The 22,994-nt window shown below is 41.2% G+C and overlaps 2 protein-coding genes across 3 annotated transcripts in view; both read left to right on the top strand.

Annotated features, from left to right (window-relative positions):
- tmem68 (transmembrane protein 68) overlaps nt 1-22,994 on the top strand; it is a 287,792-nt gene that overhangs the window by 249,302 nt on the left and 15,496 nt on the right. The gene's annotated exons all lie outside the window — the stretch shown is intronic.
- The window catches only part of LOC146498450 (uncharacterized), a 93,784-nt gene that overhangs the window by 64,592 nt on the left and 6,198 nt on the right, over nt 1-22,994 (top strand). The window contains exons 14-22 of one of the 2 annotated variants that reach the window (XM_085141092.1): nt 2,104-2,251; nt 2,324-2,621; nt 3,199-3,318; nt 6,927-7,218; nt 8,074-8,169; nt 10,022-10,226; nt 10,317-10,401; nt 18,694-18,900; nt 20,705-22,597. In XM_085141092.1, coding sequence (XP_084997218.1) covers nt 2,104-2,251; nt 2,324-2,621; nt 3,199-3,318; nt 6,927-7,218; nt 8,074-8,169; nt 10,022-10,226; nt 10,317-10,401; nt 18,694-18,900; nt 20,705-22,597 — 3,344 coding nt within the window. Of the gene's footprint in view, nt 1-2,103; nt 2,252-2,323; nt 2,622-3,198; nt 3,340-6,926; nt 7,219-8,073; nt 8,170-10,021; nt 10,227-10,316; nt 10,402-18,693; nt 18,901-20,704; nt 22,598-22,994 lie in introns of both variants that reach the window. The other variant, XM_085141093.1, reaches the window with a different exon arrangement.

Genomic DNA, 22,994 nt, shown 5'->3' with positions numbered 1-22,994 from the left:
GCAAAGGGCTCGCCTTTTGGAAGTGGCTGGAAAGGCTGCACTTCACAGTGGACATGATAGCAAACCTGAACAAGCTGAATACAAGAGGAGGCACAGCGCTACACATGCTGGAGGAGGTGTTAGCGTTAGCGCAAGCCGACAGTTTTAGTCAGAGATTTACAGAGAGGCACACTGTCTCACTTCCCCTCTTTAAGAGAGTTTAAACAAGGTAATAAATGCAGAATATTTGCAGTCTGCAATCACCGCGATGCAAGCATCGTTTTGGAAAACAATTCCAAGAGTTCGGAGAGGAAAAAACACATTCTCTTTCCCCATCACTCCCCTGACCATCGATCCCTCCCTGTTAAATGTGACTGCATTTGCAGGTGTAGGTCAACCTGATCTGGAGCTGGCTGACACAGCTGACAGAGATATGTAGGTGTACGAATTCAAACGCTTGACAGAGGGTCGAGATGTTGAGGCCACTCTTGTTCAGGATCACAGATGGAGTGATGTTGACACCTTTGAAGACCGGACAAACATGGAATACCATCCCCGACACCTACATAAACATGAAGAAATGTGCATTTGGAGTCCTGTCGATCTTCGGATCCACATATATATGTTCTCCACAAACACCGCTCACACCTCACAGACGACAGCTTACAGTCGCTGTGAGCAAATGTTCAGGAACATTAACCAGGTACAATAAATATTTATGCTGATATTTTGCAGACATTCATTTTTAATTGTTTAGTGACATAGACCTTTTTTTTCTATTATATTTTATAAATTCTGGTCATTTCTGGGCGGAGCTACACGCTCCTGAAGCCCAAAGGCGATATAAAAATGACATTTTTGTGACATTTTTTGTTTGCTACATGGATGATTTAAGTTCAGCTTTTTAATTCATCTGAAAAAAACTTTCAAGCCGACGAGTTTCGTTTTTGTTATTATTGATTTATCTTCAAAATGTGTTCATTACATAAGTGAAATGTTGTTATGATCCTGGGTCTTTTGACCCAGCGTTTTAAGTTTGAGTTTATTTTGTTCATTAGGTTATCTGTTAAGTCTCCCTTGTCCTTCATGTGCTTCATGTCTGTGTTTCTTATGTTGTCATGTTTGCGTTTCATTATGTTTCCCATTTTATTTTGAAAGAGGTCCTGTGTTCCTGCATTTTGTTTTACTCTTCCCCTGTGGCGTTGTTATGTTCATGTTGTGTCTACTGTGCCTTTCTGTTCCATGTTTCAGGTTCTGTCTCCCCAGTCTGTTAAGTTTACATGTCTTGAGTTCAGTCAGTGTGTTTCCTGTTTTACTTTCACAGTCTCTGTCCTATGTTAATGTTTCTAGTTTTGCTTCCCTTGTCTCGTCCTGCCTAATTACTCCCAGCTGTGCTCTCCTCCTGTGGCTCATTCCCCTCGTTATCCCTCAGTGTATTTAAGCCCCATGTTTCTCTTTGTCAGTGTTGCGTCCTCCCTCATAGCTGTGTGATTTTTCCCTGTGGCTCCTTGTGCTTTAGTTTTCCCAGTTTAGTTTTGTATTGTTTTTCGTGTCCCACTCCACGCCAGCAATAAAGCTGTTTTTTTTTAGTTTACTTTTTGTCTCTGCGAGTTTGCGTTTGGGTCCTACTCTTGCCTGCACACAGCCGTATTGTGACAAATGTAACTTTCTCTGTTGCGCCTCATGGATTTCAAAAGCAACACACTTTTATACAAAGTGCAAAGACGAAAAAACAATAACAGTGTTATCTTCATTTAAGATGTTTAAAAAGTATTGGCAGCTCCCAGTATTTTCTTTTCCATGGAAACCGCGTCCAAATGGCTCTTGGGTGTTAAAGGTTGCCGACACCTGGTTTAGGGTGACTCAGTGAAAGGTTGAACCAAATCATATCATTTTATTGGCCAACATGTAATAGGTGCGTTAGATCTGTATTTTGATATATGAATGGTTTGGTCATGTAATGTTCTAATAAATATTATAGTGATTTTAATAATTAATTAATTAAAAACTCAAAAAATTCTGGGAGTTATTGAAACAATGAAATAAATAATCAACCTGATATGTCGTGTAGAATTTGGTAGTGTACTCAGAGTAAAGTTCCCTTCCATGTTTGATATCTTCCAGGTGAGTTTCCAGAGCTGCAGATGAAGATGCGCTTGGTGTTGAGGCAGGAGGTCGAGGCGATGCGTTTCCTGAAGGAGGCGCCTCTGAAGATGGACTCCATGTTAAAGAGGGTCAAAGCCCTGACGGACACCCTCAGCTCTCTCCGCAGGTACTCAGTACTTTCACTCAGAGTTAAAACTGCTCAAGAAAACGCTCTTGAAAATGCTCCTGTTTTCACCAGGTGTGTGTCAGAGTCGGTCCCGTCACCCAGATCAGCCCAGTTAGAGCCGGTAGAAGCTGTTGAACTGGGCAACGCACCAGCAAAGACCCAGAGTCTTCAGAACTCCCCAAAACCCCAACCTCGGTCCTCAGTCAGGCTGCCTCAGCTCACTCCTCCTCTCTCTGGGAGCCAGGCTGAGACTCCGATTGTGGCCCAGGGAACAAAGAGCACAGCACCTTCTGTGGTCCAGACCTCCCAACATTCCCCCAGTCTCCCTCTGAAACCCATCCCCGCACGGCACTCACCCACTGTGGCTAAGGTACCATATGGATAGTTCTTGGGCTGAATAACTGATCACTTCCACCTCTTCTTAAAGTCATTAAAGAACTCTTTAAGAGTTCTTTAATGACTTTAAGAAGAGGTGGCTTTCATATGAATTGTACAATCTTGGGATTGATATTGTTATAGCACCTCGATCACAAACTAGGCCACCGTTGAAAAAAAACAACATAAAATTCAATGACATAAAATGATCTATATAACATATACAACATACCTCGCTGGCTGACCCATGCTTAGAGGCAGACATGAGCACTTTACAGATACTTTTAAGAACACTTTAACTGCCGCTGACTTAAGTTGCCCTCTCCTGCTTCAACTTGCCATGTTCATACTTCAACATGGGCGTGCATGTCACTCAGGTGCTCCAGCGGAAACAACATGCAGTTCCTACATAGCGTTACTGCCCATCTCTGCTGATGACATATAAGATATGCTTAGTGCAAAACAAAATACATTAACTAGAGGTACGGCAGTAACAACTGTAACGCAGCAAAATGTGAGCAGCTTTTTTTGTCTGTGGTGCAGAATGTAAGACATGTTGTCATGTTGTGAAGGTGCATCCTCGCAGCAGAGAGGGCAGTCCTGCCCTGCAGAGGAGAACAGGTCTTCAGGAGTCTGACGAACTGGACCAACTTGCACCAACACCAGCAGAACACACCCACAGTGAGACCGTGGTAAGACACAAAGACACACAGGTTAGAGCTCAACACTAAACTCTCATTCACTTATAGAGAAAGCTCTGGACAACAGGCTACAGAAATGTAAATGTCAACAATCTGTGTCACTTTGGCATCATTTATCATGTTATTGATTGAAAATGTTGCAGGAATCATTGTTGGCAGATCCCAAGGCTACTTGAGTTCTGTAAATTTAATAAAATCAAGAAATGTAAAATATATAAAGATGGGAAAGCCGGACATAAAAATTTGAGATCCCAACTCAGCTGTGCCATATCCCAGCTCTATTTATTATTACTATTATACTCTATTCTAGTATTTGTACTGACATTAGATTACACACAGGTGCGGGCTGAATAATTAGACACACCCCACTTTGCAGTTATTTATTTGTAACAAATGTTTGGAATCATGTCTGATTCTCGTTCCACTTCTCACGTGTTCATCACTTTGTGTTGGTCTTTCACCTGGAATTCCAATAAAATTGATTCATGTTTGTGGCTGTAATGTGACAAAATGTGGAAAAGTTCAAGGGGGCCGAATACTTTTGCAAGCCACTGTATTGTCATCTCAGATCACTCCCCTGTCACATTAACCTAAAACATCTAAAATGTGACTAGACCGCAGCAAATATGGAGGCTTAACCCTCTATTGTTAAGCGAGAAGGATTTTCCTGAATATTTAGAAACACAGATCTCTCTGTATTGATGGAAATGGCAACTCAGAAACTAAGCCTGCTACACTTTGGGAGCCTGTTTAAGGGGCGCTATTATCTCTTTTGAATCAGCCAGAAGGAAGAGAAACCGGGCTAAGCTCCTTGCCTTGGACAAACAAATTAAAGATTTGGATAAAGAGAAAGCCTAAACGCCATCCACTATGCTACATAAGAGAATACTGTCTTTAAAATATGAATATAATAATCTGCTCTCAGCAAAAATCAGTAAAATCTTTTTGTACACCAAGCAGATATACTTTGAGCTTTGAATTTAGTGAGATTTTGTGCCCATACCTGCATAAAACATTTGCTCAAACTCTAGTAGATAAAGTCCTCCCCCCCACCGTTACAGAGGCAATTATAACTGTTATTTGTAAAATAGGTAGGATGTTGGTTCTTATCGTCCCATCTAGGGATGCAACGATACCAATTTTTTCAAACCGATACGATACGATACCAATACTTGGATCTGAGTACTTGCCATTACAGAGTACAAAAAACGATACTTCTACCACACACACAAATACAATTAATTGGAAGACAGGTTTTATTATATTCCCTGTCGATAAAAAATAAAATCTTAATAAAAATGACCACAAAAAAATTTCAAGTGAAAAATAAGCACTTCTGTTAAATTACTGCAGAGTCTCCACATTGTAATTTAACAAAATATCACTGAACTATTGGCACTGTCTCGAGCTTTCAGAATAATAAATAAACACTTCTGTTTGGAATAAAATAAATACAAATTAGGTTTGAGAATAAAATAAACTTTTAAATTATTGCAGAATGTCCATATTGTAAACAAACAAACAAAATAATTATTAATAATAAATAATAAAATATAAAAAATTATAAAATAAATAATACATAAAATAATAATTGCCCCCTAGTGGCCAATCTAAAAAACTACAACAGAAATGACAAGCCACCCTCTGATTAATGAAATAAGTTGGTATCGGTTCATGGTATCGGTTAACTTTTACGAGTATGAGTACACACACATTTTACAGTATCGGCCCCGATACCCGATACCAGTATCGGTATCGGTGCATCCCTAGTCCCATCTCCTTGCTAAACCTGGATGGGAAAGTATTCTCTAAAATACTTGCCAATAGATTAAGCCCCCTTTTAAAACAGTTAGTACACCCAGATCAAACTGGATTTATACCCCAGAGAAATTCATCTTTTAATCTCAGGCTAATATTTAACATTATTTACTCCACTGAGTTGGCAGTTTTGGCACTCGACGCTGAGAAGGCATTAGACCAGATTGAATGGCCCTATTTGTTCAAAATATTAGAAAGATTTAAATTGAGTAAGAAATGTATGAATGGTGAAGTTGCTTTATGTCAGTCCTCATGCTCGCGTTCTTACCAACCAGATTCTATCACCATCCTTTGGCTTACGCAGAGGGACAAAGCAGGGATGCCCCTCTCCCCACTGATACTTGCCTTGGCAATAGAGCCCCTTGCTGAAAGCATACGCAAAGATTCAACTATTTTTGGTTGTAATACTGATACAACTACTAATAAAATCTCAGTCTATGCAGATGATGTGTTATTATATATCACCCAACCAGGAAAGACTGTTCCTGCCATATTAGACAAAATCAAGTTCTTTGGGTCTTTCTCTGGATACAGGATCAATCTGCCTATACATGTGAGCAACCCATCATGGCTGCTAAACCTCCCATTCAATATAACTTATGCAAAGCTCACTTATCTGGGTATTCAGGTTACAAAAACAATTCCTCTCTACTAAAATCTAACTTCTCTCCCTTAATATCTGAGCTTCAGTCACGTATACAGTTCTGGAATACGCTTCCTATATCACTCATTGGCAGAGTTTATGCTATAAAAATGATAATTTTGCCTAAGTGGTTGTACTTATTTCACAATCTCCCTGTGTTCCTTCCTAAAACAGTTTTTAAAAACCTAAATTCACTCATCTTACTTTTTAATGGGGCAATAAAACACAGAATTGCTGGGAAACATCTTTGCAGGGAGGGTTAGCGCTTCCGAATCTCTTGTTTTGTTACTGGGCTTTGCATATAAAATTCATGACATACTGGTTAGTTGACAACGGCAACCCCCTCACATGGTTGCAACTGGAGCTGGAAGCTTGTCAGCCTTACTGTATAGAAGCTCTACTGTCTTCCTGCCCATTGATAAGTCTATATATGACAGCAATGTGGTAATACATAGCTCCATACGTATTCTTAGGCAGATTAAACTACACTTTAATTTGAAGTCTCTATCCCCTATTACACCTATTGTAGGGAATCCATCTTTTAAACCGTCTATTCTGGACAACACATTTAGACTTTGGAAACAGGCCTTTGCACAATCAGGAATCTGATTTTTGGCTTCTCATTATGATAAGTTAGCTGGACAGCTGGGACTGGGGTTGTGGGCGTGTGGGGGGGTATTGTACCATGTTATGTTATGTTTTGTTATGCTATGTGATGTTAATGTACAAAAACAGAGCAACTGTCTCATGCTGTAAATTCCATTGTCATACAGACAATTACTCAATAAATATATCCAGGAAAAAATTGCATATATCTGTTGCCGTCAGCATGTTCAAAGTTTTAGAGGTTTCTACACATGTCAGGGATAATGTGGAGTTCCGACCCACCTGACCCGCCTCGCCTCATCCAGGCTGTGTTATCCCCACTGTCATGATATCACAAGCACTGAATTTTTTCCGGGGTTGGGGGATATTTAGGTCGTATTTAGAAATCGTTTCCAATCTGTTTTAGAGTAATTGTTGTCAGTCTGGTTCAGACCACGATTGTCTGTCTAAACTGCATTCTTGTGGTATTTTAAAAAAAGCTCTCGTTCAGTTTTGTGTCTAGTTTGAAACAAACTTTCACTATTCTCCACAGACAACAGAGACACAAACTCAAGGGGGCAGCTTCAGTGGAAAAGCCCGCTGTATGAGTCAGTCCAGTCCCAGCCGAGTGAAACAGCCAGCCAACGTCAATTCTAGCCACACTCAACCTCCCAGCACCAGTATCGGCTTTAACCAGGTCCTACGAGAGGTCCAGGCCAGCGTAGTGGAGTCTGTCCCTAGTTTGGATGTGTCAGAAGTCAGAGTGAACGATTCTGCCTCACAACATGCAGCTCGACTTGCATCAAAGTCAGAACAGATCACACCTCTGACCCTGACACTGCAAGGTAGAGTCCCTCAATGCTTCTCATGCAGTTTGTTTTTTGTGTTTTTATTTGGGGGGGGGGGGCACCAGTCCTGTCCAGCACTCAACAATCAGAATTATTGTCTGCAGGCACAAAAAATGCCCAACAGATTTATTTTCCCAAGTGGGAATATAGCTTTTGCTATACTTGATTATCATAGTTTATTCGATCTTTGTTATTGATGTATTTATTTTTTTACTTTTAAGTTATTACAATCATGGACATTACTGGGAGACGGGAAAGAGAAAGACAAAGAAAAGAAAAGTTGGAAAGAGACTCAACAGAAAGAGAGGGAAAGAAAAAGCCAGGAGACGAGAGCCGGAGAGAAACGAGACTAAAAATCTGTTTGATCGCTGCTAAAAAACAGAAAACAAGCAAAAAGAGAACAACACAGTAACAGTACATAATAAATATTGAATGTTACTGACCGGCACACAAGACTGACAACACACAATATGTTTAGAGGCAGCAGCCAACCAAGATAGTGTGTGTCTGTGAGGGAGGGGCTAGAGCTCCCCCGCTGGCCTGTTATTATTATAACTCTTCAAATTTGAAGAAACTGTTTTGGGGTTTTTTGCCAATCAGCACTGTATAGTGTCATAAATATGTTAAGGCATGCATAAAACCCTTTGTTATTGTGTTTAAATTCAACAGTTCTTAACTTTTCACTTCAGATATTTTTGTATTTGACCACGGGGCTCGTGTCTGGCTGCCCAAAACAATATGAAACATTATAGCTTCAATAATCAGTCTAATGGTGAACTATAATAACTTTCACAGTATTATCACTAAAGTAATGGTAAATACTGATACTTTGTGTTTGTGCTAAAATCTCAGGGGAGGATCAGGCACTTGTGTTTGCCACCCAGCAAGACACACCTTCCAAACAAATTGATCAAGGGGACTGCACTGATTTAAAACCCCCAAACACAGGTATGACTCCAGTTTGAAGAAAGATATCACCTCCTTGTAGTACGTTAATACAGCTCTTTTCATTCTTATCAAGGTCATTTACACTGCTCAGAAAAGTACTGATATGGATATATAATGTGTTAGAAACAAAAGGATGGTGCAGTGTTTGATGGAAATTAAAATAATCAATATAAAGAGGACTGAATTCAAAGACACCTCGAAAATCACAGTCAAAAAATGATTTGGCACACTAGTTACAGCTTACAACAGTTACAACAGTTAGTTGTTCTCACGGCTCTAGTTAGCCTAGCCCCCGGCTAGCTATCGAGCTAGTGGCTAACAGACGTCTCCGAAAACGTCGGAGCGCTTTTGAAAATATGTGGTGTCTTGATAAACTGAGCAGATATTTGAGGTTTACACAGCTACATTCTCGCCTGAAAATATGTTAATCGTTTATTTTGTGACCCAGAAAGAATAATAAGAGTAATATTAAAACTAACTAGCTGCCGCCATTGTTGGAAACTGAGCTGGGCTGCGCTATGAATTCTGGGACACAGCTTCTTCTTCTTCGGGGTTTAACGGCAGCTGGCATCCTTGTACATGCAGTGCTGCCATCTTCTGTTTCAGTCCGTTATTACACTCTTAAATCCTACTACTTATTCCTGCGTCTTTGTGATCTTACAAAGCTTCAAACGACGCGTCGACTATTAAATTAGTCGTCGACGATTTTGATAGTCGACGTAATTGTGACTAGTCGACTAATCGTGGCAGCCCTAGGCACACTAGTGCTAAAATGCCATTACAGCAACTCAAGACGGTACTCAATAGTTATTATGGTCCCCACATGCTTATATACATGATTGACAACATTGTTGCTCCAAATGAGAAGACAGATGTTCTACAGGATTTAAGACAGGCAGACACAGAGGCAGGTCAACCAATCCCTTCAAACTCAGGAACTGCCAACATACTCTTACATGAAGCTGGGCATTGTTGGGCACCATGAGGAACCCAGAAACCCCAGCACCAGCTCATGGTCTGACAATGGGTCCAAGGTTTTCATCCTGATGCTTGATGAAAGTCAGTCTTGCCTTGCCAGTAGAGACCGCCACTGACCCGCCAAAAAACTGGTCATGTTGAGCGATGTTATAGGCAGCATAACATTCTTCTTTGCTTCTCCCTGTGACCCTTTTGCATCTGTCACATGTGCACCTGACAACAGAGGTGCAGCTGCCAGTTATTATTCTTTTGAAAATGTCAGTCGGGCTCCACAGCGCTGGGCAATAAGCACACTAGCGAATGTCGGGTCCTCGGGCCACCTTCATGAGGTCTGTTTCTGATTGTTTGATCAGAGACATTCACACCAGTGGCCTGATGGAGGTCATTTTGTAACTTTGTCAGCACTCACAGATAACCTTGCTGATGCGTTAAGGATTTTCGACGGCCCCCTCCTTCTCTCATAGGGTCACTGCCTGTCTCATGGAGTCCCCTCCATGCTCTTGAGACTCTGCTGAAAGACACTCCTGGAGGAGTTGGACTACCTTTGTGACTTCTGTAGGGTCCAAGTATCACCTTGTGGCACCAGTAGGCACACTGACTCTAGCCCAATGCAAAACTCCTGAAACAACAGTCAGAAAAGATGAGGAGAGGAAAAATGTCAGTGGCTTCCACCTATAAAACCTTTCCTGTTTTGTCTCACAGTTGTCCCTTTAGTACACATGTTGTTAATTTCATTAATTGTTCCTTTAAGTGAGCAGAGTAGCTTCTCAAAGCAGTTTCAAGATCATCTTGAATGGCATCATGATGAAACCAGGCTGATTTGTCATTTATATGAAAGACAATTTATTAAATGACAGCACTGTGATGTGTTTAGCTCCAGCAGCAGTGTCACAGCTTCCTGCAGCCGCTGTGGACCTTCAGTCATCGGTTGGTCTTTCAGCTTCCTCCTCAGCTTCTCCTGGTGCCGAGTGCAGCAGCCGGCCACAGGTGGAAAAACCACGCCGCTCCAGCTTAGACAAGGAGATGAAGCACAGTCCAGACAGGGCAGGCAAGAGCCCTCCTCCTCCTCCTCCACGGAGGTCAGTTGATCACTGAGCATCAGGAAGGACTTTCTACTGGCTAAAATCATAATTCACCTAATATTTGTATTTGTTTTATTGTCTTCTCAGAATTCATGCTGTCACTTCAGGTCTCACAACAGGAAGGTCAGGAGAGGTGGTCTTTGTAACTAGGAAAGAGCCTGTTGGAGCCCAGGTTTGTTGTGCCTTCAGCTAAGACAGGTGTACCATGGACACGTCACCCTCCTGACATGAATAACTTTACACGCTAACTAGTGCCAAGTGGAAGTACATTATACATTTTCCCATAAAAATACTTTGTTAAAATACTGTCTTTTGTTTTTGAAATGTTTTACGTTATATAAAGAAGAGTCACAATAAAGAACAAGCTAGGAGAAAAGAATCAAAACAACTTGAACACTATTTTGTTGGATTCACTCATCCACATTATTAAATTCAGGTGTTCCAATCACTTCCGTGACAGATATTTAGAATCAATCACCAGAATCAATCGTGCAAAAGCACTACAAACATTTCTGAAGCTTTATATCACAAGTACAATGGAAAGTGTTGGATGCAGTGGGGTAAAGCATGCCACTGTACTCTTTTATTTTTTTGACAACTTTATTTATAATTTTCCAATATGACAAAATACAGAAAAATGCAACTCGAATTGCGATTACAAACACAGCCATTGTGAAACCGATTGCGCCACACAGTGCAAACCAGTTGGATGCAGGAAAACGTGTAATCTATGGGCACAAACAAAAAAAACAAAACAACAACCCCCCAAAAAACAAAACAAACAAACAAAACAAAAAACCCAAAAAAACAAAACAAACAAACAAAACAAAAAACCCAAAAAAACAAAACAAACAAACAAAACAAAAAAACCCAAAAAACAAAACAAACAAACAAAACAAAAAACCCAAAAAAACAAAACAAACAAACAAAACAAAAAACCCAAAAAAACAAAACAAACAAACAAAACAAAAAAACCCAAAAAACAAAACAAACAAACAAAACAAAAAAACCCAAAAAACAAAACAAACAAACAAAACAAACCCCCCCAAAAAACAAAACAAACAAACAAAACAAAAAACCCAAAAAAACAAGACAAACAAACAAAAAAAAAAAACCCAAAAAACAAAACAAACAAACAAAACAAAAAAAACCCAAAAAACAAAACAAAACCGAACAAACAAAACAAAACCCCCCAAAAAACAAAACAAACAAAAATAGAATAAAATAAATACATAAATAAAAGGGGGGCTGCATTGTGCGCAGTTATTTTTGGCTTGCTACAGATAGTAGGTGGCTTTAAACAAAGAAAGAGAAAAAAAAACAAACACAGATAAAAGCAGTATTACATCATACTTCAGTAAATAACAACTTCTCTACATATTCAACAAAGGATGACCAGGTTTTGTAGTATTTACTTTGAGACCCTCTCAAACTGTATCTCAGATGCTCTGTCTGCAAACACCTCGTCACCTCTCTCACCCACTGAACAAACACTGACCTGAGTCCGTCCATTTAAGAAGAATTAGCCTGCGTGCCAGAAGAGATGAGAAAGCCACTGCATTCATTTGATAAGAAGTTATCCCGTGTTGGTTTGGGAGTACACCAAAGACTGCTGTCATCGGATTGTTTTCCCACACACATATGAAAGAGCTTTAAAAACTAATTCCCAGAACCGGTTCAAATCAGAGCAGGTCCAGAACATATGGCTCATAGTGGCGGGTGATTGCTTGCACCTTGGACATCTATCATCAGAGGTATTGTATATTTTGGCTAGTTTAGCTTTGGTTAGGTACGCCCGGTGAAGAATTTTAAACTGTATTATACAATGCTGTATACAGATTGAGGATTCATGGATCCTGCTAACACTAAGGTCCCAAAGGTCGTCTGGGATCTGGAGGTTTAAGTCCAGCTCCCAGGCGTTTCTGGCTGTGGACACAGAGTCTGCCTTTATATGCTGCAGTGTGTTATATATTTGAGAGATGTGGCCTCTAGCAATAGATCGAAATCCTCAAGTGGACAGTCATTAGGTAGACTTGGATAAGAAGTGAAGTGTTTAACTACAAAGCTATGCGCTTGTAAGTATCTAAAGAAGTGAGTCTTCGGGATTCCAAAATCTTTAGATAATGTTTCAAAGGATCAAAATGACCCTTTAACAAACAGATCAGAGAAGCAGATAATTCCTCTGCTATACCAAACCTTGAATCCTGCATCGCTCAGAGCTGGTAAAAAAAGATGATTTGACGCAGTAGGGGAGCAGACAAGTGACCGCCTCAGCCCGAAATGTCGTTGACACCAAAACCAGACATTGAGAGAGTTCTTAACCACAGGATTTTTAAAATTAACATTGCGACTGACTGGTAGACCTGAACACAGTATTGCAACAGGGGATATGGTGAAATTACCGTCTAGCTCCATAGTGGACCAAGGCAGCCCTCTGCCCTCCCTAAAAGCCCGCATCCAGGTGGATAGTTTCCCAATATTGGCAGCCCAATAATAATACATAAAGTTTGGTAGGGCCAGGCCGCCTTCTGACTTGTAACGGGGATTTTCTTGGAACTTTTTTGTCCCAAATAAAAGATGATATGAGTCCGTCTAACTGGGTGAAAAAGGTTTTAGGAAGAAAAGGGGTATCATCTGGAAGAGGTACATGAATCAAGGCAAGACTACCATTTTAATTGTGTTGACCCGCCCAGCAAGAGAGATGGGTAATACTGACCAGCGTGCCAAATCCGATTTTGTTTTCTCTAATGTTTAAAAAGATCCTGATAAGTGTCTGTGATTTGAATACCCAAACGGGTGAATGAGGAGTGTTCCAGTCTAAACTGAAAGGCTGAGTAGTCAGCCTCCTTCGCCAAACTGTTAACAGGGAACAGTGTGCTTTTAGCCAGGTTCAGTCTGTAACCACACAGGCGGCCAAAGGATCCAATGAGGTCCAGAACTGAAGGAATTGATGCCTCCAGATCTGTAATATACAGAAGGAGATCGTCTGCATACAAGGAGCACTTATGAATAGTGTTTCCCCTTATTCTGGGGTCCGCTCTCAATGCTACTGCCAGCGGCTCTATTGCCAGATTGAATAGCAGGGGGCTTAAGGAGCATCCCTGTCGGGTGCCTCTATGTAAGGAAAAGTATTCTGAAATAGTCTTATTGGTGCGGACTGAAGACAGGGGCGCTGAGTACAGAGTCCTGATCCAGGAAATAAAATTAGAACCGAAGCCAAATATTTTTCAAAACGGAGAACAAATATTGCCAATCGACACAGTCAAAAGCCTTCTCGGCATCCAGCGAGACTATTATCTCGGGGTGATCAACAGAGTGGTAAGAATATAGGATATTTAACAGCCGTCTGATATTGAAATATGACTGGCGGTTCACTATAAAGCCTGTTTGGTCCTCGTGTATAATAGAAGGTACTACCTTCTCAATACGAAGTGCGAGAGCTTTTGTGAGGGTGTTATAATCCACATTCAGTAGACGAATGGGGCGATAGGATCCACATTTTTGAGGGTCCTTGTCTTTTTTGAGTATTACAGGGACAGTGGCTTGGGACAGAGTTTGTGGCAACGTGCTTGTTGCCTGAATTTCTGAAAAACCTCAGACAGTAAAGAAACTAACTTGCCAGCAAAGCGTTTTTAGAAATCACACGCACCAGCTGACCGGAGTCTAACTGTATGTCGGGTATAGACTGAGCTGCGGCGGATTGACGAAGCTGATGCGAAAGATATCTACCTGCTTTTTCACCATGCTCGTATTTATGATGTCTTGATCTAAGTAGGAGCTTCTCAGTTTCTTTAATTGAGAGGGTGTCAAATTCAGACTGCAGCAGTACCTTCTGCTTATATAGATAAGCGGTTGGACAGGTAGCATATTGTGTGTCAATGTTAGCTATGAGCTCTGTCAGCTCTCGGAGCGTTCGTTTCGCAGATATGCTTTTAGCGACTCCCAAATTATAGATTTTGAAACATCTGGAGTGTTATTTGTTTCTAGAAAAAGCTCGATGTGGTGTTCAATGAACTTGCAAAACGCCTCATCTGACATTAATGCTGAGTCAAGTTTCCAGAACCGCTGCCTTGCGCACATGTTTGGAAATGCGATATCAACCTGCACTGGTGCATGATCAGAAATTACAATTGCATGGTATTTACACATGGTGACCCTTGGGATAATGATAAAATATCCAGAAGGAAATAATCAATCCTGGAATACGAATGATGCACAGGGGAGAAGAAGGAATAGTGTTTTGCTAAGGGCTCAGTGATACGCAGTGGATCTGAAATGCCATCGTTTTGAAAAAACGTGTTCAGAACGGACACTGATCTGGAGGTCCCAGTAGACCGACGTGACTTAGACCTGTCAAGGTTGGGATCGAATACCAGATTCAGATCCCCGCCCATAATCAGGTGAGGCGTATTTAAGTCTGGCAGCAGGCCAATTAGTCTTATAAAAAATTGTGGATTGTCCCAAGTTGGTGCATAAGTATTTACCAAGATAACTGGAGTGTTGTGGTAGCTGTAGCTCAGGTGGCAGAGCGGATCAGCCACTAACCAGAAGGTCGGTGGTTCGATCCCAGGCTGCTCCAGTCTGCATGCCAAATATCCTTGGGCAAGATACTAACCTCATGTTGCTCTCCGATGCATCGGATTGTGAATGTGTATGAATGTTAGATACTTAAGCTTAGAAGTGCTTGTGTGAATGGGTGTGATTGGGTGAATGTATAAAGCGCTTCGAGTGCTCGGACAGAGTAGAAAAGCGCTATATAAGAACCAGTCCATTTACCATTTGTGGAGCTTACCAGTAACTATCAGAAAGCGACCATTCACTTCATCACCTCAAATGTAAAATGCATTCACATCGCATTTTACATTTGAGGGAAGGGAAAATTTTTCCTAACAAGAATGGCAACCCCCGCGATTTAGAGTTAAATCCAGAATGGTAGACCTGGGAAACCCAACTTTGTGTCAGCCTCTTGCTTTGCGTGGAACACAGATGTGTCTCCTGTAGAAAGACAATGTCCGGTTTGAAAGTTGACAGATGAGTAAATATCCTTTTGCGTTTTCTAAAATTATTTAGGCCTTTCACATTCCATGTAATAAATTTAGTAGAATCAGGTGTAGTTGCAGCACTTTTGGTTACATGGTTGGCCATATTCACACTTTCAAGACAATCATGACAGGCAAGCTGAACAATAATTTGGGGTAAGTATACACACAGAAATGCAGCCAACAAGAGAAAAAGAAATAAAAAAATAAAAAAAACAAAAGAACAAAAGTAAAAACCCAGAATAACTATAAACGTAACTCCCACAAATCAGGAGCAAACTACGCCCTCCCCCCCAAAGAGCTTATATCCCCCACTCTTTTTCTTCTTTTCCCCAGTCAAGTCTGTCCCGTGCTCGGCAAATGAAAATAAAATAAACAATAAAAGCAAAGGTGTATCAAATAGACCAATACGGCAAGGCTGGGATGGTCCATTTGGTAAAGTAAATCCGTTGGGCATCTTTCTTTGCCTTTAGACAACAATTCTGATGGCAAAAGAACCAAACGGGACAGGCAAAAAAAAAAAAAGAGCTTATATCCAACATGTCTCTTCACTCCCCAAAACAAAAGTTGCCCCTAGCAGGGGCGCCAACTATGACCCAGTTGTTAGACATCTGGCAGATTGGAAAGGCACACGTGACTTCTCTTGGTTGATTACTTCCCTCAGTGATAAACAATTATTTGCAGACCTATTAAATTATGAAAGTAGCAAAAGTACAAACCTCTCTAAAGTGCAGTCTGAGTCAGTGAACAATAGAGAGTCAAAAAGCAACTGAGGTTGCACAGTCCACTCAGTCCGTGTCTTGATTCCTACACACAGCCAGGATGCGATTCTTGACGTAGTCTTTAGCAGCCGTTTTGATTGGTGAATATTTCCTCATCAAGAGGAGAAGAAATCCTCAGCTTCGCTGGGTACAGCATCCGGAATCTCACACCCCGACATCCGCGCAGTAGATCTTTAACTTCTTTAAAGGCCCCCCGTCTCTTCGCGACTGCAGATGGCAGGTCCGGGAAAATTAGGATTTTGACTCCATTATGCATCAGGGGACTGTTTAACGCGGCCCTGCAAAGTACCTCCTCCTTTTCTTGAAATTTGACAATAAGTGGCCTGGGTCTCTGGTCTCTCGCACGACAAGTATTTGAATGTTGCATCTGCGCTGTCTCCCCTCAAGGTCTTCGGTCTTGTCCGAAAGAGCTGACACAACTTCTTTCAGATCGTGAACTTGCTTCTCCAAGTCCACAACCCAGTCTGAATACGTGTTTGCAGCTTCTTCCAGGCTAGTTAGCCGGCTATGGTGATCAGTGCAGGTAGTTGCTAGAGCATCAATCTTAGCACAAAGTTCAGTCCGCACTTCATCTATTTGGTCAGAAACACTGCAGCGAAGCGAATCGATCAGCTCATTGAGAGCTTGGCACCTGGTCTCGACTTTTGCTTCCAGCGTAGAAATTTTGGCGACTACGTTCTTCTCCGAGTTAGCTATGGCAGCCATTAGCACGGCCGTGTCTGGGGATGCAGCATTGCTATCAGTTGCCTTGGCTCCATCAGTCTTTCTGGTGTTTTTGGACGCTGACATTGTTGTAAAGTTCCCTTGGGCGATGCGCACATTTGCAGTGATAACTCAGCTGACGACCGATAACGCGTTAGTGCCCAATGTCACAGTTTTCATATGAAAAAATAGCGTATCCCCACAGAGCAACTCAGCCACGCGTCTTTACATGTCGCTGCTCCTACGTCAACCCCCGCCACCACTGTACTCTTGAGCAGACGTGTTCTCTGGAGCGACAAATCACGCTTCTCCGTCTGGCAATCCGATGGAGGAGCCTGGGTTTGGTGGTTTCCAGGAGAACGGTGTAAAGTTTGGTGACGGGTTGTTTTTCAGGTGCTGGGCTAAATCCCTTAGTTCCCGTGACAGGAAGTCTTAATGCTTCAGCATACCAAGACATTTTCATCCTCCAAACTTGTGGGAACATCTTCCCGTTCAAACATGACTGCACACCAGTGCACAAAGCAACATCCATTAAGCCAAGGCTGCAGAAGTTTGATGTGTGGCCTCACAGAATCCTGACCTCAACCCGATAGAACAGCTTTGGGATGAATTAGAGCGCAGACTTCTCATCCAACATCAGTGTCTGACCTCAGGGTGGTTTATAATGTAAGGTAAAGACTAAGGTAACACAAAGAAAACACATGTAACCCCAACAAGGAAGGAAAAACTCCAGTTTAACAGGAAGAAACCAGGCTCAGGGAAGGGCAACTAGCTGCCGCAACTGGTTGGGGTGAGAGAAAGGAGACAAGTCATAAAACCTGGAAGAGAGCCAGAGATTAATAATAACTCATAATTAAATGCAGTGTGAGTGAGAGAAGGAGAAATGCTCAGTGCATCATGGAAAGCCCACAGCAGCCTGAGTCTATTGTAGCATAACTAAGGGAGGATTCACCTGATCCAGCCTGAACTATAAGCTTTGTAAAAAAGGAAAGCCTTAAGCCTAGTCTTAAAAGCAGAGAGGGTGTCTGTCTTGGGTCTGTGCTTCCACAGGCCCCGCTGGTTTAGAAACGTATTCCCGTTAACGAAGGTAAGGAAGCAAGACGAACAGCTTTAACCGGTTTTACTTACTAGCAAAGGAGGCTGGTCGGAGCCAGGCTCTGGGAGCTAAACGCTCCTCACCGCCTCCTAGCCAGCATCAAATAAACAGCCTTCCTTGCTGCCTTTTATTGAAAACAGTTACAGTACACACAAGCACACAAGTGTGTGTGTGTGTGCGTGTGCAAGAATGTGTGTGTGTGTGTAGGTGCTCGTGAGTGTGTGTTTGTGTTTGGGGGTGCGTTTGTGTGACCTCCTGCCCACAAAAGGGTCATAAAAGCAGGAAGTTTACTAAGCAAGAAAACAGAACCCTCACATAGGATGTCCTATAATAAAACACTACTCCCCCACCAACAAACTGGGGAGGGAGTCAGAAACAAAGGAATGTCTTTGATCATACAGTTTGAACCAAGACTTACAAATTTAAGTAACACAATGACAACATTTAACAATTTGACTCCAACAGTCTGTCTCCCAAACAGACAATCTAAGCAACAAATAAGCTCTTTCTTTTTAGTTCTTCACACTTAACATTGAAACACTGCACTATATTCAAAAGAGTAACTGAGTAAATAAATCAAACCACAGATTAATTTTAGTACAACAAACCCTGAAGTTAGAGCGACTGTTGTATGTTTTTTTTATTCGTAGTAGTTTATTACTAGTGTCTGTGTTAGCCCTTTGACAACCTATGACATCAAATTGTAGTTTAATTAATATTACACATCCTTTCACAACAGCCAACAGCACATTCTTGTTTAAAAAAGTGACTCCAGGGGTTTTAGACAACGAGCTTTCTCAGTGACAGAAGACGCCTAAATCCATTCTGTTCTGTGTTTTCACAAGCAGTCTGCACAGGATGAAGCTGATAAAGAAAAAGAGCTGCCTCTAGTTCCTCAGCTCAAACCTCCACGACAGCCACCAGAGGTCAAACACAAATCCCAGATGTGCACTGCTGCACATCTGGCTATATCCACCTCTGCCCCTGCTGCAGTGTCAGCACAAAGACAAGAGGAGGAGGAGGAAGAAGAGAAAGTCTTGAAAGAACTGCAGGTATGCTAAATAAATAGTTATTTTTAAGATAAAATGTTTAATCTGAAGAAAACACCAGGTTGCTAATACTGAGATGAGCATGTGGAAAGCTAAATCTGGACTAAACATGCTTCTGCTTTGACGAATGATTTCAGGATTTTCTCTGCTTTTAACTGACAAAAGCTGAACTTTACTTGTTTTCCTGTTAATAATGAATTTGTCAAGACAAACAAACATTAAACCTGTTTCAGAAAAATACATTTCCAGTGAGCATCACTGGACACTATTCTGCTGATTTTTGTAGTTAGAGATGGACACTGTGTAAACTCAATGTCAGCAGAGGCATATTCATGAACATATGGGGGGGCTGTAGCTCAGGAGGTAGAGCAGATCATTTACTGTGGTTCAGTCCCCGACTCCTCTGATGCATCCCTCCAAGTGTGAATGTTAGCTTGAAAGCACTTAAGCCTAAAAACGTGCTTGTATGAATGGGTCAATGAGGCATGTTGTCTCAGTGTTTTCAGTGTTCAAGTAGAGTAAAAGCTCTTTATAAGAACCATTTAACCAGAATCCATTTACTTTACAATTTGTCACTATGTGCAGTGTGAAATATCGCCATGTTGCAACATAGAGGTTGACCTTTATGTGTTTATTGTTAGCTCTGGTTTAACTCATCTGGAAGTTTGTTACATTCTCATGTCATTCTGTTTAAATCGTGGCTGAAATGAACTGTTTGCATTATATTCATGTCACTTTGATTTTTTAATTTCCTATTACAGAAACAAGAAGAAAAAAAGATTACAGTGAGGATTTTTAGTTTTTCTTAGCCCATATGAGAAGGTTCCTTTCTTCATGAACATGCTGTTCGTGCTGTTCGTGCTCTGTACCTTTTTGGAAAAATAAACTGTAGCTGTTCGCGTTCTTTGACTCTTCAAATAATTCATTTCCTTTTAAACTGGGATCAAACTTTGTTTCACCGTTAAACCATTTATTGCTAAACACAGAGTTGTGGGTTTTTTCAAATCAGTTTATGGGTTAAATATGGTGGTGGCAGCGCCGTGCATGCAATAGAGAATTAGTGTGCCGAAGCCTTCTCTAAGGAAAAGTCATTTATTCTGTCTCAAGAGCTTTTCCATTAAAAATCATCAATAGTTGATTGTAGGGGTGGGGGAAAAAATGGATACTGTGTAGCATGGTGATATTTTGTTTGCTAATAATGTATGGATACAGGGACAGCAGAAATCGATATTTTGTTACAAAAAGGTTTTTGTGCTCTGACTTCAGAGCATGTTGATCCTTTTTCTGAGCAAGAATCCTGACATTCCTTCACTGTCCAAATGTGTTTAATAAACATGACAGTTTACTTATTTTAATTTAAGACATGTTTTATTTTAATTAAGTTTAAAACTTTTTTATTTAATGTAAAATTATATTTTGTTTTAATTTACTTTCAAATTCTTCAGTTGCTGAAGGGGCTGCATAGTTTTCATAAACTGCATAGTTCAGAATAGCTATAATTGTACCAGATGGTTGATTCAGTTAAGTTGGACTAGACTGTAATACAAACCGTTCAGTTTGTCAACAATCAAACTGAAATGAGAGAAAGACTGAGTGTGAGACTTTGATATTAGAGAAAATGAATATTGATAAAGTTTACCTTTATGTACAGAATCTGAATATCTAAAATATTGATCATTGCAGTATTACAAGTAAAATAATGAATGATTGTACTGAGAAAACATGGATGTAAATTTAAAGTAATTATTGTGCAGAAAAGGCAAAATATGTTTGTTTTGTTGTTTCATTTTACCTTTTCTGTTCATAGGTGACAGAACTGACAAATAAGAATCGCTCATCAGTTGGAAATAAACAAAATGCAAAAAAGGAGAGGACATCTCTAAACTCACAAGTAGCTAATGAGTTAGCAACATGTGACCAACAGTCAGACCCTCAGCTGTGCTTTACAAATGACGACCCTCTTAAACTCACAGCAGCAGCTGGACTGAAAGCAAACAGGGAAGGTGGGGAAAACAGTCTGACTGAGAACAAAGTGGAGACGGTAATTGAACAAGTGCCTTCTTGTCCAACAGTAAAGGATGTGGAGATATTTCCACTGGGAACTTTAAAAGATGTTAAACGTTTCCGGACTGATGAGGAGGAGCCAACATCAAGTCAGGACAAAGACATAAAAATAGATGAACTTAGAGTAGGAAGAGTTTCACAGAAAGAAAATGTTAGAACTCCTAATCAAGTGAAAGAGTTTGTTGGACAGGTATCGTCGCCAACCACAAAAGAAAAGAAGGTCAATGTTTCAACAGAAAACATTCAAGGATGTGCCAAAAGTCCCAAAGACATGAATGAAACCGCCAAAGAAGCGTCAGAGAAGAAGTCTAATGTGATGGTAGGTGTAACTTTAGAAACCAGAGAAAAAGAGAGGACATCAGGTCCACCAGTCCAGCTGAATACGTCACTGAGGCCTGACCAGGAGTGTGTAACTCCAACCTCCGTTACAAAACCTTCCCCGTTTTCACCCATCGTAAACTGTAGCAGCAAGCAGGGGAACCTGGAGCAAACAGTGCTAGTATCTGGTAACCAGTTGCAATACTCAGAAGACGGAGGTAGCCTGAGCTGTGATGAGGCTGGTGAGGGACCGCCCCCTCCACCGCCTCAGATTTGTAAATATAGCCGAATAATCTCCAAGACGAGAGTCAGACCACAGTCCAAAGAGGAAACCTCAGCCAAGACGAATGGCTCTCAAATACAAACAGTATCACGGGACACCGCTGGTGAGCCCACCTATGTGGGCCACGGTTTTGAGGACAGTAATGATCAGTTTGACAGAAAACCTATTTTTGTTTTCTTGAACCAGCCTGTGGACTTTCAGTCGGCCTACAAGCGGCTGTCTACGATCTTTGAGAGTGAGGAAGATACTGATGGGATTTTTTCTCCAGAGAGCATTTCAGATGAGGAAAAGACAAACCAGGAGGAAGAGGAACGGGGTATTAGAAAAAGTGGTATCGCGAATATTAATATGGGATCACAAACGACAGGAGATGGTCAGAATCCTCCACAAATACAGCATGAAGGACCTTCAACTGATAAAAGCGCCGTTCTTAAAAACCAGGGCCAGACTGAATCACCTTCACCTAAAAAAACTGAGACAAAAAGGAAATTCAAGTTCAAGTTCCCTAAAAAGAGACTGACAGCATTTAGCCAGGCTATCAGAACAGGGAACAGGAGCAAACACAACAGGGAGGAAGTTGTTGTTGAGGAGGAGGAAGTAGCAGCATGTGGCACAACAGCCAAGGAGACCAAGACAAATAAATCGCAGATGTTTAAAATTAATAACATGGAACAAATGAAGTTGGACAAAAGCAACGCCTGCGACAGAGACAATATCTTCTCTTATATTAATACCAGACATTCAGAGTCACATAACCGGGTAGAGGAGCTCTGCAAAAACACGTTCGACTCTATAGACAGTCTCGAGAAGTCGATTAAACAGCTGGAAATCAGCGTGGAGAGCATAACTGCCCCTGCTTCTTTATGCGACTCAGCTGACAAAGCTCAGCTTAAAAGAAAAGTCAAACAAGAACGAGAGAGAAGTCCGTCCAAAAGGTCAGCGACTCAGATCACGAAGGGTCCAAATCCACCTGAGAGTAAGAGAGCCAAACCCCAGACTGCACGCGACGCCGAACGAAACGGCGTCAAGAAACAGGTCTGATGTTCCTCTGCCCAGCGGTTTCACGTCAGACTGCTGGGATGGTGGTGGGCAGCGTTACCATCTACCTCTGTGTTCTTTGAACTTGTCTTTCATTTGTTGTGAAAACTGCACCAGCTTTGAATTCCTCTCTTCAAACTCCCCAAAATTAACAAGAAAACTGATGCATTTAATCACATCTCCGATGGAAAGTTGTTTTCCTACCATAACCTGGGTTTTCTGAACACAAGTGTGGGTTCTGCATTGCTGTTTGCCTTTTTCTTCTTCATGTGTGCCTTTTAGGGAAATTCTTTGCTGCTGTAGCTGATGTTTGAAAAGGAAAACAGTACAGAGAGGGTGATCCTTAAAAATCCAGACTCTTCTACTGCTTTAGAAGAAGAAGTCAAGATTTCTT

Source organism: Neolamprologus multifasciatus, chromosome 18 (assembly GCF_963576455.1).
Source record: "Neolamprologus multifasciatus chromosome 18, fNeoMul1.2, whole genome shotgun sequence".
In the NCBI taxonomy this organism is placed as follows: domain Eukaryota; kingdom Metazoa; phylum Chordata; class Actinopteri; order Cichliformes; family Cichlidae; genus Neolamprologus; species Neolamprologus multifasciatus.
This window is presented reverse-complemented; position numbering and strand designations above follow the sequence as displayed.